The sequence below is a fragment of the Felis catus genome, chromosome C1, assembly GCF_018350175.1.
Source record: "Felis catus isolate Fca126 chromosome C1, F.catus_Fca126_mat1.0, whole genome shotgun sequence".
NCBI classification, from domain to species: domain Eukaryota; kingdom Metazoa; phylum Chordata; class Mammalia; order Carnivora; family Felidae; genus Felis; species Felis catus.
This window is the reverse complement of record NC_058375.1, coordinates 18,558,844-18,575,125: the sequence shown is the minus strand read 5'-3', so window position 1 is coordinate 18,575,125 and position 16,282 is coordinate 18,558,844. Positions and strand designations below refer to the sequence as shown.

The 16,282-nt window shown below is 59.2% G+C and overlaps 1 protein-coding gene across 2 annotated transcripts in view; it reads left to right on the top strand.

Moving 5' to 3' along the window:
* RUNX3 (RUNX family transcription factor 3) overlaps positions 1-16,282 on the top strand; it is a 58,719-nt gene that overhangs the window by 18,685 nt on the left and 23,752 nt on the right. For both annotated transcript variants that reach the window (XM_023258316.2, XM_045035321.1), the window contains 2 exons: positions 11,735-12,012; positions 13,849-14,005. In XM_023258316.2, the coding sequence (XP_023114084.1) occupies positions 11,735-12,012; positions 13,849-14,005 (435 nt within the window). The remainder of the gene's footprint in view (positions 1-11,734; positions 12,013-13,848; positions 14,006-16,282) is intronic.

Here is a 16,282-nt window from a genome sequence, read left to right as displayed (position 1 = left end):
CAGAGTGGGGCAGGGACCCGAAGGGGGCGGCGAGTGGAGCCATACAGACAGAATGTTCGGGGCTCTTCTGGGAGAGGGAAACATATGTGCAGAGGCTCTACAGTGGGGGTATGACTGGTATTTAAGGACCAGCAAGGAAGCTAGTGTGGCTGGATACGGGGAGGGAGAGAGCGAAAGGAGATGAAGACAGAGAGATGGAAGGGGGAGCGGGGGCTGGTCATGCAGAACTCATAGAGCTAATTGGTGACGCCCCTCCCCTCTCCTGGCCCTCAACTCCCCAAACCCTGTCTGTAATGCCATCCTGTTCTGCTGAGCTGACGGTCACTCCAAGAGTACTCCCATCAAAGGCCAAACTCCTCCCAGAGGTATTGCAAGATTAGAAGGAAGAAGGTTTCCCTGCAACATGAGGGATTCAGGTTAGATGTTTAAAAGAGCTTCCCGTGTGCTAGCGGGAAACCATCAGTTTCTACCAGAAAGGTTGGTAACACGTGAGAGACTAGGTCTTGACTGAGGGTCGGGGGGGTCAGTGCCCCAGAGACCCCACATTCAGGGGCCAGCCAGGCCCCCAAGATGACCTAGAGGAGATGGCCACTGGCCATCCTGTGACCTCAGGAAGCCACGTCCCCTCCCCAGACCTGTTTCCCCAATGCAGGGCAGTTGGACTTAAGCATCTTCAAGGCTCTCCCAGTGTGGACCCGCTGCGATTCCCACACCCTAGGAGTCTCTGATTCTAGGGATCGTATATTCTGGGACAGAAACCTTGTAACTGTGTGACCGCAGACAGGTTACCTAACCCTGCTGAGCCCCAGTCTCCGCGCCGGAAGTGGGGAAGGTCGCCGGGCCCACCTCCTAGGGTGGGGTGATGGGGACTGTGCTAAGCACACAGGGAGCGCCCAATAAACGTGAGCTCCAGTGACAAGGATTCTAACATTGTCGGTCGCAGAGACTCAAGTCTGCGACCCCGTCTCCAGGAGCCTGAGATTTGCTGGCTGTGGGATTGCAAGTCTCCAGACCAACCCCCCCCCAAAACTGCCAGCGTGCCCCCGACGCCCTGGCCTCCCCCACGTGCTGGGTGGCATGCCTACCCCACAACCACATGAAAAGCCATTCCCCCAGGGTGTCCCCACACCTGGGAAAACCGGCAGCCTGCCCGGCGCTGGCCCCGCCTGGTAGCCAGAACACCGGGCAAGATCAATGAAGCCGGGCTCCCAGTGCAGACACCTTGTTCCAATCAGGGCTGGGCGCCTTCCGCTCCGGACCCCCGCCCAGCCCCAAGCTGCCACCCCTCCCGGGCCCTGTCCAGCAGCCCACGTTTCTAGCCCCGTGACCCCTGAGACACGGTGCCCACGGCCTGACTCCCCTCCGGCTGCGGCCCGCCCAGACCTGGACGTTGACGAGCAAGCTGAGCAGTGGGGCAGACGGAGGGGCACCGGCCAGGGGTGGAATCAATCCATACAAACCCCTCCCATCTCCAGCCTCAGTTGCCTCGACTGCACACAGGGCTACTTAAATTCACCCCATCTGGGTTCTCGGGGCCATTGTGGGAAAAGCAACAGAGACAGAAGGCAGAAAATGTCTTAGAAACCGTGGACATGCCCGGGAGAGAGGAGGGGTGAGAAAGCGGCGGGGGGGGGGGGGGGGGGAACAGTTCTCCCTTCCTCCGTCTGGGTCCTTCTCTCAGCCTCCAGGTCTCGGCTCAGAGGTCACCTCCTCCGAGACACCTGTGCTAACCACCCTGTCTAAATATCGGTGACCACCTCCTTGCCCTACCACCCCCCCCCCCACCCAGTCACTCTCTGTTCCTTTGTCCTCGTCTGTTTCCTCCAACATCGCAAGACACTATCAAATATGGCACGTCTGTTTATTTACCTCCTTGTTTATCTTCTGCCCTCCCAGCTGGAATCAAAGCTGCATGGAGCCCCCATGCCTGTCTCGTCCGTAGCAGTGTCCCTGGCACCTAAACCAACTACTGGCACATGGACTATAGACAAGTTACTCAACGAGTGTTTGCTGACCAAACGAATCTAGTGCCTTCTCCCCATCTGTTTCTTATTTCTCTGCTTCTTTTCCATCCCAGCCACCCCCCCATCGAGCGCAGGGCTCCCCGAGGATAGGACTGGCAACATTTTCGCCTGTGTTCCTAGGGATGGGGCCAGGCCTCTGTGACCTAAAGGAACTTCACATCATCGAGCCCATCCCTGATTGAACTGAGCCTCAAAGATGGGGCAGTAAGAGGGCCCAGCCCCCACCTTAGGTCTGAGCACCTTCTATGATCCCCTTCCAGAAGCCCCCTCAGGTACGGCCAGAGACACACAGGTGATGAACGTCACACTCTTGCCAGTGACAAATGCATGCCAACAGCAGATGACAAAGAGTGCCCAGGGTCTGAGCCTGTGGCCTAGACATGCCGGGCAGGGACTTATGAGCCTGCTCGGGCCTCTGTTTGGCTCTGCCCACATCCTCAACACCTCCGCAAGGGCAGATCTCCCTGGCCGCACCCCCAACCCCAGCCATCCAGCCCTGCTGGCCTTTGGCCTCTGGGGGTCATCTGTTGAAACGGGCATCCAGGTACCCTTAGCTGTGGCTTCCGGACCTGGGCACTTAAGGCGCCTGAGAGGTTGAGAAGGACGAGACAAAGGCTGGGCCCTCCAAAGGCTGGTGCAGGGGAGGGCTGGGCCAGCAGGCAGGGGCTTCAGATCAGCTCCAGCTGCCAGTGAGCATCCTATGTGACCTTGAGCAAGTCTCTGACCTCTCCTGGACCGCGGTATCCCCAGAACTGTCATAGATTAATAAGGAATTCCAGAACATTGAAGATGGACAGTCTTCCTGAGGATCAAGTGCGGTCCAGTGCCCTTATCTCCCGGATGCCCAGAGGGGGAAGGGACGTGTCTGGGGTCACCCACCAAGAAATAAGGGGATGGCTCCCCTGGAGCCAGCAGCCAGGTCCATGAGTCTTGGGCTTAGCCCAAGTTATAGGGCACGACCGCCTTTAGGCCTCCTGCAGCTCCAGTTTTCTAGGATTCGTTGAAGACGGGGACGCCTTTGAGTTTATCGAGATACAAGGTGCAACTCCTTCCCCAGCCAATGAGGGTGGCAGAGGAAAACCGGAACACGAAAGAGTGGAGAAAGTTAGAAGGAGAACTTCTAACCGGTGAGGGGTAGTGGGAGTCCGGGACTCCTGGCCAGACTCGAGGCAGCGACCCACAGAGAGCGCTAATAAATTCACAAGGGGAACAAACAACTATAAAACTGGGGCCCACCGCCCCCTCCCCAGCCCCAGCCCAGTGGATCCAGGCCCCTGTCACTGCCGCACAGCGTGGTACTGGGTGCTCCGTTAGCCACCCTGTGTGCCCTGAGTACCTTCGCTTCTCTGGCCTCCGTCACCCCCTCTGCTATTTGGAAACAAAAAAGCTTGACTGCGTGTGTCACCCTCCCCCACGGAGCGTTTTAAAGATAAAATATTGTGGAACGCGGGGTGGGGAAGACACTTGCTTTGGCACGAGAGGAACCAGATTCCAAACCCGGGCTTCCTTTGCCGTGGGGCAGCCTCTCTGAGCCTCAGTTTCCACATCTGCCAGGTTCACAAGATTGGTTGGAAGTTCGTCTCAGATAATGTCAGCAAAGTAGGTGTTAAAAAAACACTGCTCCCCGGGCCCGGGCCCAGGCCCAGGCCCGTGATAGGGGAGATGTTGTCATTGGCCGGCGGGGTGACTCGTGGGCAGGACCGGTTACATAATTTGGGGGGGGGGGGGGGTGGCGGTCAGTGCAAAATGAAAATGCAGGCCCTTTGTTCAAAAAGTATCGAGAATGTAGGGGCGGTGACGGCAGAGCATGAGAGCAAGCATAGGACCCTTCTGCAAGCAGGCCGCTGTCCAACCCCACGGGGCGCAGGCCCAGGAAGCCAGCCCTGCCTGTGGGACGTCTAGGGCAGCTCAAACCCAGTTCAGGTGGAGGGGCTGAGGCCCTTCCACCGCGGCTGCCATCGCTGTGCCGAGGGCCACCGCCTCTCCCCAGGGCTGCAGCTGGGATCATGGCCGCTGGGCCCTGCCGCTCTCGGTGGCCACTAGAAGCAGCATAAAAGGCCAACTGTTCTCCACCGTTTTTATCTCATGCCATGCATACAGCACATAGTTGATTTCTTTCCGCAAAGGGCTGCGCTTTTTTTCTTTTCCAAGGGCGACGCTGGAGAGCCATGTGGCTTTTATTGCTGGCAGGAATGTCTGAGGCGTTCCTTCTCTACCACATGAAATGGAGCCGTAATCTTCATCTGCGTAAGGCCAAAGCCCCCGGTCTCCTCAGAGCCATCAGCCTCTGAGATTAATTAAGGCTTCACAAGGACTGACAGTCATTAGGACCTTTTTGGGGAGGTGGAAAATCCCTAATGGGACCGACTGGGCCAGGGAGCCGCTGGGTGGGCGGTGGGGTGAGGAGGGCCCGCCATGGAGAGGGAGGCCCCCTGGACCAGAGTACCTGGGGGGTGGGGGACTGGGAGGGGGTTCCAGACTCTGCCCCTGGCCTAGGCTGTGACTTTGAGCGAGACCCTCTCCCTCCCCGGGCCTCGGTTCTGCCACTGGACAAACGGGAGACTTGGACAGGGTAGCTCAGAGCCCTGTTGAGGCTGACATTATAAAATTCTGACTCTAATTCTCTTCCATGACTGTAACTTCAGGCATCTGATTCTGGTCCGTGAGAACAGAGCGTGGGGCCAGGCTGCCTGGTTGGGATCCAGCTGCGTGACCTTGGGCGAGTTTACGTCTTCAGTTCCCTCACCTGTACAATGGGGGTGACTGTACCTCCCCAGTAAGAGCACTGTGAGGCACAAATGAGCATAAAGTGTGGGCTCACGCCTGGCACGCCAGGAGACCTTAACTGTTGTCAGTAATGGTTAACAGGGCTCAAGATTCTAATCCCGTGGTTCCGATTCAATTCCAAAACTTGGTTTCTGACTGGCTCCTCTCCTGGCCATCTGATTAAGGTTTGGAGGCGTTTTAAACCTGAAAAACCTCCACTCTAGGGAGTGCAAGAGGTGACAGCCACTGAGAGGAGCCCTTTCTCTCCCTGACTGCCAGAGCCGAAGCCCCATCCTGGGCCGGGGAAAGGGTATGCCCTTCCCGGAACCCTCTTGGGCTCCCAGCTACCCAGGTCCCTCTCACCACTCTCTGTTCCCCCTCCTGAGGAAGAATTCTCTGATTTGGTGACTGCCAGCAGCTAGCTCTACACCTACCCGCTGATGTGGATGGAGAGTCTAAGGCACTCTGACCAGCCAGCAGAGCAGAGACAGAACCTGGGTCAAGGAATCGCATTGCAAGAAGGGCTCTCACATTCTGAGGCCCAAATGAGGGCAATTATTAGTCACAGACCAAGAGGCTCTACCGGAACTATTTCCTCATTTCATAGATGACCAAAGTGAGGAGCAGGGAAGGCAGTAGGAAGACCAGACCCCTTGATGGGAGCCGGAATGAGAGCCCCCTACCCCTACCGCTGATGGGGCCTGGGTCCTCTCCCCCGGCCGGGCTCACACTGAGACCACCGCTCTCTTCCATCCTTCCCTCTTGTCTCTGCAATTCCCCAAGCTGAGTGCCCTCTCAGGAGGACCTGCGAGGAGGGGGTGGGGAAGAGGGGACCAGTGCCACCGGAGGAGGACCAGTGCTGAGGAGGCGGAGGTAGGGAGAGGAGCCCCGTGCGCTTGGCCTCAAAGTCACAGTGAAACTTACCTGGAGGCCCGAGGGGAGCCAGCCTGGCACCTACAGGGACCATGATAGGGTACTCACTCTCCTTGTTCAGATGGGGACACTGAGGACCTGAGAAGACTCACAGACTCTGACATCTCCCCTGGAGCAACGGGTGCCCAAGGTCTCATCAGGCTGTGAGGTGGCACCAGGAGACCATCATGCGGGTCCTGGCCTGGCTCACCTACTTGGCCGAGGCAGAGTGGGCAGAGGTCAGGGGTGGCTGTCAGCCCGCCCTGCTTTCGGTCGCACCACGCCGCCCCTGGCCTTGCCAGAGCTGCGTCCCAAGTCTTGCCTCTTCCTCGGTGAAACAGGTCCAGTCTCTCCCACTTTCTGGGCCTCAGTGTTCCTGTCTGTCCATTGGGGACTACAGCCGAGTCTGTCTCCTCACCGGCAGGTTCGGAGGCCGGAGGAGAGCACAAGGTGGGGAAGCCTCAGCAGATGACCCGTGCAGCCCCTTGCTGCCTCCCAGCCTGGGTTCAAGGGTCTGCTGATTTCCACGCCTGTGGCTGTTGACCCACGCCTTTGCGCCTCCGGCTCCGCCACCATCGTGGGAGCTGACGTGTATTGTGCACTTTCGCTCTCTGTACCCCGGCTCTTCCCAGTATTTTGTTCAACCGGTGCAGGGGGGCATAATCAGGGAGTGCCTCTGAGCCCCAAGTTTTGAGTCTGATCAGGATTTTAACCCCACTCTGGTTCTCCCTAGCCCAGAAAACCTGGGGCACCATTACTCTTGGTTTAAATGGGCATAACAGCTCCCGCACACAATTGCTGGAATGGAATGAAATGATGTACTTATTTTTTTTTTTTTAATGTTTATTTTTGAGAGAGACAGAGAGAGCACGTGGGGGGCGGGCGGAGAGAGAGGGAGACAGAGGACCCAGGTGGGCTCCGGGGCCCAAACTCACCAACTGTGAGATCATGACCTGAGCCGAAGTCAGATGCGCAGCTGACTGAGCCCCCCAGGCGCCCCTGAAATGATGTGCTTAAAGCACAAACGCGGTGCCTGGGCACCGGGACACCTGGGCGATCTCGTCACTCGTGCTATTCTTTGCATTTTACCCGCCAGGGGACCAAGGCTCCGTGAGGTGCAGAAGTCACACAGCCAGTCAGTGGCAGAGCCAGGAGTGGTGTCCTAACCACAGTGCTCTCTCCAGCTCCCCCCCTCCCTTCCCTCAGAGGCTGGCCCTTTCCAAAAAAAAAAAAAAAAAAGGCACCCTGTAATTTGAGAAGCACACTGGTCCTTCTTCTGCACGTTCAGGAGCCTTCCAGAGAGGCTGCCCAGAAGGAAATTGTCTGGGGATAAGGGCTCCCAAGCCCATCAGCGACAATCTCTTGACCGTATTATTGTTGTTTTTCATGACCCTTTGTCACTAACTCACATATGTGTGTGTGTAATAATATATACGCATAAACACACATATTTGAAATCGGGATGCAGGCAAGTCTTGGTTTAATTAGCAGGATTTTCTTTCTTTTTCTTTCACATGGAACAATTGATGACATTTTAGATGTGGTGAAACGCAACGCCCCCCCCCCCCCCCGCCTTTCTAGAGGGAGTGTTTAAATCCTCTGGATTATGAAATGGAGCGATTAGAACCACTCCATTCACAGAAAAGGAAACTGAGGCTCCGTGAAGGACAGAAATGTCCCACCTGAAGCTCCAGGCCACCAAGCAGGAGGGTTTCACCACAGGTGCCTCCAGAGTGAGGGTGTGGAAGCCAGACTGTGAGAAATGATTAACTTCTAGAAGACAGTCCTCTGCTAGTAACTGGACTGGCTCCCCCGGGGACTCAGGACAAAGGGAGCGCAAGTGTCCTTGGGGAGGGGGAGGAGGCTAACAGCATCAGCGAAGCCCAGGTCCTAGAGGAGAGAGTTCTGTCTGCCTGTAGGGGGGTGGGAGGTGGGGACCCATGGGTTTCCAGAGTGAGGGTCTGAGAGCCTCGGGGAAAGAAGGTGAGTCTTGTCAAGATCCAGGCTCAGGCCGCCCTGTGATGGTTGCTCGAAAACCCTCCCACAAGTGGCCTCTGCCTGGAGGCAGGTCACAGATGGTCCTCACCTGCCCCAGGCAGCCTCTAGGCAAACCGAGGGTGGACAGGGCAATGGACTAGGCTCTGAGACCTGGCAAGCTTTGAACATGAAAGTTGGATGTTTCACAAATGGGAAGTGCGAGGCCCACAAAGAGGAAGAGACTTGCCAAAGGCCCCAGACAAGGGGTGACCGGGCCTTATTTCTCACAACAGCGATAGCTCGCATGGATGGAGCACCCCCTATGTGCCAGGCCTGTGTTAAGCACCTTTCACGCGTCTCTGTGAGGAGACGGCTCATTTACCCCCAGTTCACAGAAGAAATAGACAAGCGTCAGACAGGTTTTAAGCAATTCTCCCTGGGTCACGGTCGATGGTGGGAGAAGACAAACTGAGGCAGTTGGACAAACCGCCAGGCTCCGTCCACAACCAGTGAGCTGCTCAGAAGACTCTCCATGTCCCATATGTCCAGTGTCTGGCATGCTTGGGGGGATCTTCACCCCTCCCCGGGCACTGGACTCTCAGGGAATCAGACCTGCCCTTGTGAGCTCTCTGGCCCGTGGGGAGACACAAGCAAGCACCTCACTACCACCATCCCACCTAGAGTGCACTCCTAGACACCCTCGGGCTGCCCGAGGAGGGCGCCCCGACACAGGGTTATTTTGACCCCACGGCTCCCACTCCCAGGGCAAAGGATGCTGGCGGGAGGAATGGCCCCCAGATCCTGAGTTCTGCGGACCCCAGGTTAGGTCCAGCTATTCACCCAGCTCTGGGCCAAGGTAGGCCCAGACCTCCCAGCTTCTTAGCCCTGCTGCGGACAATTTAGGGTGCTCTTAGGTGAGAGCCATTTAAGAAAAAGCAAATTTGTACAGCGGCCCGTTGGAAGAGGCAAAGGAGATGTCTGTCCATACAAGATGGGGAAGGGAGAGGGTATCCACGTTTCCCACATAAGGGAGTGGGAGCTGTCCAACTGCCTCTCGAAACATCAAAAGGAGAGAAAGAGAGAGAGAAGTGACCCTGAGGCTGTCAGTCAGGGATGGAAAGGATGTAGGCTGGCCATTGGCAGAAATTGGGAAGAAGCTGTCCTCCTCACCCGCTGGCCCCCCGGAATGGGACCGGAAGCAACTGTGCATTTCTGGCAGGGAGAATGTTCTGTGCGTCGGAGGGCACAGGGACCCTGGGGTGCCAGGGGTGCCCATCAGGGGCAGGTAGGGGAGCCTTCCGTCTGACACAAAGCCATTGGTTTGTCCTGGTCGCACAGATGGTGAGGAATCGTACCGCACGTCCGTCCAGAAAGGGCAGTACATAGGAGGCGAGCCTCTAGACACGGGACTGCAGCTGGCGCACATCTGTGGGCAGGGCCGGCCGGGCAACTCCGCGGCGGGCAGAGTGCAGGCGCCAACTAGCGGTGGCTCCCGAAACTGCTCCCGGCCCGGCGGCCCCCCGCCGACCTCAGGCTGGAGACCCAAACTTCCCCTGGTTTCCGCGCCCATCCCCATCCGCAGTGAGCACCCTCCCGAGGGCTGGAAGCACGCCGGATCCTGTGCCCGGTGCCGATACCCACAGGAACCGCATTTTCCGGATATCCGTTTGTAAACCCGCCGCCGTAGGATGAGGGAGAAATCAGGCGGAGGGACAAGCAAGGGCACGGGTGCAAACCGAAACCATTAGACGAATCAAATTTACAAACCCGAGACGCAGCGGGTCCTGGCCCCCTCAGCCACTCCAGGGCCACACGCGTCGCCCGCCCTCGCTGGCCCTGGGCCGTACCTGGCCTCGACGTGGTGGGCCTTCAGGCGGGAAGCTCCCAGAGGTCGGACGTGCCACGGCCCCGGTCCCTCGCTTGCTTCTGGTTCCGCAGCTACTGCCAGCGCTCCCGAGACTGCAAGGGCCTTGGCCCCCGCGATCTGTAACTCCGAGTTGTAGGCTCCATAAAAGGATCCCGCAAGGGTCCTTCGGTGGTGTTCCCACCTTCGAAATGGCCCGAGGGGCTGATGTGAGGCTATGACGGGGGCAGGGACCGGCTCTCCAGGTGGTCGAGGTTGGGCCACGGCCTGTCCCCCCTGGGGCACACGAGGGCCTTGAATTCGTTTGGAGAGAACGAAATGGCACGTACTGGGCCGGGTTCAGATCTGGGGCGCGATCCTGCGGCCACCTTCGGATCCTATGCTTCTTGGTTTCCGAAGCTTGGAATTCGTCGTTTTGCACCTGTCAAGCCCGGGAACAACGAATATTCAGCCCAATCTCCAAGACAGCGGGGAGATTCCGCACGCGTTCGTTCGCTCCCTAGACTCCAGGGAGCGCATCTGGGGCGATAATCCAGAATGAATGGGGGCTCGATCTTTCCAGTTCCTCCCCCCGCTGTAGCTTCTCCCTAGGCCCGCTCGTTTGGCCTAGGAGGCGGGAGAGGAGGACAGGATTGACAGCTGTGATGCCCTGGGAGTCGCTGGGCCGCGCGGCCGGGACTGAAGCGACAGTGCTTCGGCAGAGCGGTCTGCGTCCCTGCGGCGCGGCCCCAGCACACAGCCGGGGAAGACGAGGCCATGGGCCCGCGGGGGCCAGTTTGCATCCACAGAGAGGAAGAAAATTGCCTCCTCTGGAAGCCGGCGCCCTTAGTTTGGCAGCCATTCCCGCGTTCTCCGCAGTTTTCTTCTGTCCGTGACTCGGTCCTCTTGCACCATGCAGAACAGTGGCTATATGCGCCGGGCAAAAATCAGGGGGAAACACTCGCGTTTTTCAGCCCCCATCGTATTTTTCAAAGAATGTGGCGAAGGCCGAAGGCCGCCACAACGAAGAACGACGAGGCAAGGGGCCTGCACGGTGCTGAAAGTTGCATTGAGGGCAAAGAGGAAGGGAACGGGGTTAGTCACCCCCAAGCCAGATACGGGCCCGCAGGGGACACCCTTCCGTCTGTCCCCGGTTGGCAACGGGGCCAAAGAGGCCGGGCCCAAAGCCGCACTTGGCTGGGAGCTGCAGAGGCCGCTGGTGGTCGCGGAATCTCGTGTGCGGTGCAAGCTCATGGGTCAAAATAATTTGCGGGAAGGGGTCAGGGAAGGGTGAAAAACCTCTTTGGGGCAGCTCCCCGCTCGATGTCACCGGCCTTGGGAGCCCCCCGCGTCCCCCGGCTGAGAGTGCAGGCATCACAGGCGGAAAGCAGCGGGAGCTGGGAACGTGCCGCCACTGGCGGCGGGGAAAGGGCGCGAGAAGGGGACCCGCGACCCGCGCATCAGGGAGCCGCGGCCCTGCAGACAACGGCAAAGGAGCCCCCTGCAGAGTCCCGGGCGTTTTCACCAAATTTTTAGCATTGGCCCCGGCGCCCCAGAACTCTCGAGGAGCCCTGGGCTCACGCGCCAGGCCCCCGACCCGGGCGTCCTCCCTGGGGCGGGGCCTTCCGCCCCTCCCCGCTGGGCGGCCTTCGGCGGTCCCCGTTCCTCCCCCCCGAGCGCGGCCGAGGTGCCGGCGATGGGGGCTCCGATTGGCTGAGCGACGCGTCGCTCGGGCCGGCCCCGCCCCCGCGGGCCCCGGGATAGTAACCCCGCGCGGGCCCGCGCGGCGCCGCCACTTGATTCTCGAGGATTTGTCCTGGGGCTGCGGCCGCGCGGTCGGTGGGGCGGCCGCGAGCGGGCTGCGGGGGCGGGCGGCGGCGGCGGCGACAGCCCGCGCGGGCCCCGCCGGGGCCGAGGCAGACGTCCCGCCGCGAAGGGCGGCCGCACGCGGGCCGGGAGCCCAGGATGCGGGGCTAGCGGGCAGGCTGCGCGCGGCCGTCGGGGCAGCGAGGCCTCGCTGCGGGCGGGCCCCGGCGGGGCGTCCCCGGGCGCCGCCCCCTGCGCCCTGAGGCCGCGGCCCGGCTGCTTCTGCTTTCCCGCTTCTCGCGGCAGCGGCGGCCGAGGAGGCGCCCGCGCCGGCCGCCCCCGGGGGAGCCGCGCCGCCGCCGCCCGCCCGGCGCCCTGACGGCCGCTGTTATGCGTATTCCTGTAGACCCGAGCACCAGCCGCCGCTTCACACCTCCCTCCACGGCCTTCCCCTGCGGCGGCGGCGGCGGCGGCGGCGGCGGCAAGATGGGCGAGAACAGCGGCGCGCTGAGCGCGCAGGCGCCCGTGGGGCCCGGCGGGCGCGCCCGGCCAGAGGTGCGCTCGATGGTGGACGTGCTGGCGGACCACGCGGGCGAGCTCGTGCGCACCGACAGCCCCAACTTCCTCTGCTCCGTGCTGCCCTCGCACTGGCGCTGCAACAAGACGCTGCCCGTCGCGTTCAAGGTGAGTGCCGGGCCCGGGGCGGGCGGCCCCTGGTCCTGGGGATCCGGGCGTCTCGGCTGCAGGAGCCAGGGCCCCGGGAAGGCAAGGGAAGGGAGGGGACGTGCCCGCCACCCCGCGGCGAGAGCCCAGCAGCCGGGCCCGGGGCGCTTTCGGTCTCGCCGCGCGCTCCGCCTGGGGACCTTGGCGTTGCCTCTCAGAGGCACCCGGCACGGACGACTCTTGGGAGGGTTGCCCCTTCCACCTTCGGGGAGCCCTGCTGAAAGACGTTGATGCGGAAACGGGCGGAAGGGGCCTCGCTCCTCGCCGGTCCGGACCCCCGCGGACACAGCCTTGCGGGCAAAGGGGACGAAGAGCCCCGGAACCGGGGCGAGGACACCGGAGGTGGGGTGCAGAGGGTGGATAGGGCCTACCCTTCACCGCCAGCACCCCTCCTCCTGCACCGCTTCAGAAACACTTCCTGCTCACACCCTCAACCTCTGGCTTCTGAAATTTTACACCGGGCGACTCTAGGGCTGAGAAGGGGGCACCGAACCCTAAACCGTGGCGGGCGGGAATCCCGAATGTCAGGCCGAAATGGGGAGGGGGGCGCTCCCACCCCCGGCAGACCCCAGCCATTCAGAGGATCTTTTTTTTTCCCTTTGCTAGGGAGTAGGCGACTGTTTCATTTTCATTTTTTTAAGGGGGCAGCGAGATGAAACGAAAACGCCTTGGTTTTCCCCTAAACCTCTCACAGCTGCCGTGAGAAAGGGCAGGGCAGGAAGGGCCGGCGCTGGGGGTGGTGGGTGCCCGAGGTGGCTGGAAACTGCGGCTTCTGGCAGCTGAGGCCGTCCTTGCTCCCATTAAGACAATTCCAAATTGAAAAAAAAAAAAAAAGGATGAGTGGCTCTTGGAGGTCTCCCGGGTGACATCTTAAAATGCCAGTGGGGAAAATCTCCCGGGGAGGAGGGGGAGGGGGAGGCCCGTGTGACTTTAATCCCCAGATCGGAGGTTTTACTGTCACTTGGAGCTTAAAAGGAATCTTTGAAATTAAAAGAAGACAGGATGTTGACAGGAAATCTGGCCTTTTTAATCAGACCCCAAACATTTTCTCCTTGAAATTTTTACCATCTGGATCCCTTAGTCCCTGCACGCGGTGGCCACGTTTAAATGGCTGTGACTGTATTTGCAGTCTGATTCCTTTTCAAAAGGCATCTGCCTCTCCCCGATGCTTGGGGTGAGGGCTGGGGGAGACAGAACGAATCAGGAAGGCATCTCCAGCCCCATCCTGCAGTTCCCAGCAGGTGCATCCTCCTGCTATCAGAAATCCCTCTCTCATTTTAAAGGGGTTTTCTGTACAACCCCCCTCTAAACACCAGTTTGTTTTACATTGTGCATTTTCCCTGCATAACGAATTCAGGCTCTGCAGAGGCCGATAACCTGGGCCTGGCCCACATTTCAGGACCAAATTTCGTACCCCAAACGGCTCTTGCATTAATTGAGCTTGGGGAGGAGCCCCGTCATTACCGTTGTTGATATTATTTTTATTTAGGGACTTTGTTGCTAGGAGTGTGTCGATTCATTCTCAGCTCTCGCTCGGATTTAATTGAAAGAATAATTTCTCAGGACACGGCTTAACCAGTCGATCTAGGATTTGGGTGTGGAAGGCAGAGCTTTGGGCTTCTTGCTTTTGTTATCTGGGGGGGGAAGGTGTCCATTGTGTTTAAGCCTCTTGTCCGCTCTGCCTTTGAGAAATCCTGCAGTGCGCCTGGGACCTAGGGGAGCTGCCCGGCCCCTCCCCACCTCTCCCTTGCGTCCCCCGTACCTCTCTAAGCTGCTCCTCTGCCCCTGTGCCCTCAGGTGGTGGCGCTGGGGGATGTGCCTGATGGGACGGTGGTGACTGTGATGGCAGGCAATGACGAGAATTACTCTGCTGAACTGCGCAATGCCTCGGCAGTCATGAAGAACCAGGTGGCCAGATTCAACGACCTTCGCTTCGTGGGCCGCAGTGGGCGAGGTGAGCCGAAGGGAGACTGCGCACCCTGACACTGGCAATGGCAGAGGTGGGGAGGAGGGCAGCTGAGAGCAATCCCTTGGGGTCCCAGTGGGAGCCCCAGAAACAAGTCTCCAGGCCCGACTTGGTCTAGAACAGTGGGTTGGAACCCCATGGGGGTGTTACAGACCCCTTTGAGGATGTGAAGAAAGTTAGGGTCCTTTGCCAGAGAAAGACACAATTCTCTCCCAGTTTCTGGGATTTACTGACTCTCAAAGCCATCCACATCACCCCTTTTTCGAGTGTTCTGGTCTCATAAAAGATGCTGGGAGCAGATCGTGGCTTAACAGCCTCGTAGCTCTTTTGTGGCAGGCGGGTTTAGCAGCTGGCTTAGACAAATGGCTGGTCTGCGGGACCGGGGCGGGGGGGGGGGCGAGCACCCCAGCCACCCTCCCCACAGGGGTGGGATCTCCCAGAGCTTCGAGCTTTGAGGCTGCCTCTCCCCAGCTGTGGTCTCCCCAAGCCACAGTTTCCCCAGCCCCGTGAGCCTTAGGGTGGTTTAGACAGAGGTGAATGCAGTGCAGGATGCCGAATGCTGGAAAGCGCGGCTGGAAAGCCGCCATCCCCCACCCCAGAATCAAGGCTGGTCCGCCACCCTGCCTGTGTGATCTACCTCTGGCAGCAGGAGGAAGGCAGGACCAGCCGCGGCCACTGTGGCTGCCGCCCGGGACTGTTGAGTGGGAGGCTTCTGGGACCCGAAACCCATCATCGCTTGTGGGTGGAGAAGTCCTAGAAACCCTGCCCCAGCGAAATGGTGGCTTGAGGGCTCGCTGGCCCTTTAAGACCAGCCTGCTGAAAAGTGGGGAGTGCCCTTCCCAAGACCCAGCCTGCCCCTCCAGCTTCGCTAAGAAAGTAAGCTAGGTTTCCTCTGCCGCCAGTCTCAACAGAGGCTGAGGCAGAATTGTACTTTTCATCACCAATAAACAAGACCTTCTCAAGGTTTTAGTTCCCTCTGAGCCGCCAGCCCTGCTCAGAAACGGGCATCTGGGCACCATTTTTTCCTCTCCAACCGTTCAATGTATACATACAAATGTCAAACATATTTTGACTTTTCAGCATTAATTAAAACCAGGGCATTATTTGCATGTAATAACTGTTTACTTGTTACTTTTTATGAAACTGAAATAGTTTACATTCTTTCAAACATTTCCTGTTCCTGTTGGCTCCCTTCCCCATGCACAGATTTCTTTCAAACGTTGCCCTTAACTGGTTGCAGGTTGATGGATGGAAAATGTTTGCTTTTATGAATTAAGCTTTCATTGCTGCTCCTAATTAGTCTCCGAGCCCCTTTTGTCATCCCCAATCTCTCAGGCTTTTTGCAACTTAATCCCGGCTGCAGCCCTGAGTGGAGAGTCACTCGCCACGCCACCCGTCGGCGGTGGCCCGCCGGGATGCAGCTTGACTTGGGGGCGGTGGCCAGGTGTGCAGGCCCAGGTGGGGCGAGGATGTGTAGGGGAGGCCGAGGGAGGCCCACCGAAGCTGTGGCCCCTGGTGAGGCAGGCAGAAGGAGAGGTCGGTCCCGGGAGCCAGCAAGGCATCAGGAACGTGGCACCTTGCTCCCTGTCCTGGGAGGAAGAGGGGACCCTGTGATTCCCAGAGTTACCGAGGGCATGGCCAGCCAGCTGGCCACTCGGCCACGGAAGATGATTTCTCTATGCCGTTTGTGCGCACAGACCTGCGCTTACCCTGCAGGGCCTAGGGGAGAGAGTCGGGTTCCCCAAACGTTGTTTAGTGTTCAGGCGCCTGCTCTTGGAGGCTGAAGTTGTGCGTCTGGGAGACGCAGGGGGCTGAGTTTGTAAGCCATTCTCACCGCCCTTCTCCCGTCAGTCTCGTGGGACTCGGGGGACAGGCAGGGGGCCTGAATGGGAGATCCAGTACTTGGGGAACCTGACGAGACTTTCAGACCTCAGAGGCTCATGGTGTTAAACGGTCTGGGCTCAACAACCAGCCCCCTGGATTTCAGTCCCAGCTCTGCTGGATGACATGGGGCGCGTGGCTCCACCTCTCTGTGCCTCGGTTTCCCCAGCGATGATCCCTCCCTGTTGAGACTTTGTGAGGATTAAGGAAATTGGCACAAGCGTATCAACTTGGCACACATCGAGAGTGGGATGCATGTTACAGATTTTGTTACTTCAGATGCCCGCCACTGGAGATCTTTGAAGTCGCTTTGAGCGGTATAGTCACTGATTCTGTGATTGTGGTGCGGTTTGGCCGGGGGTGGGGGAAACCCAGAAGGTGTGA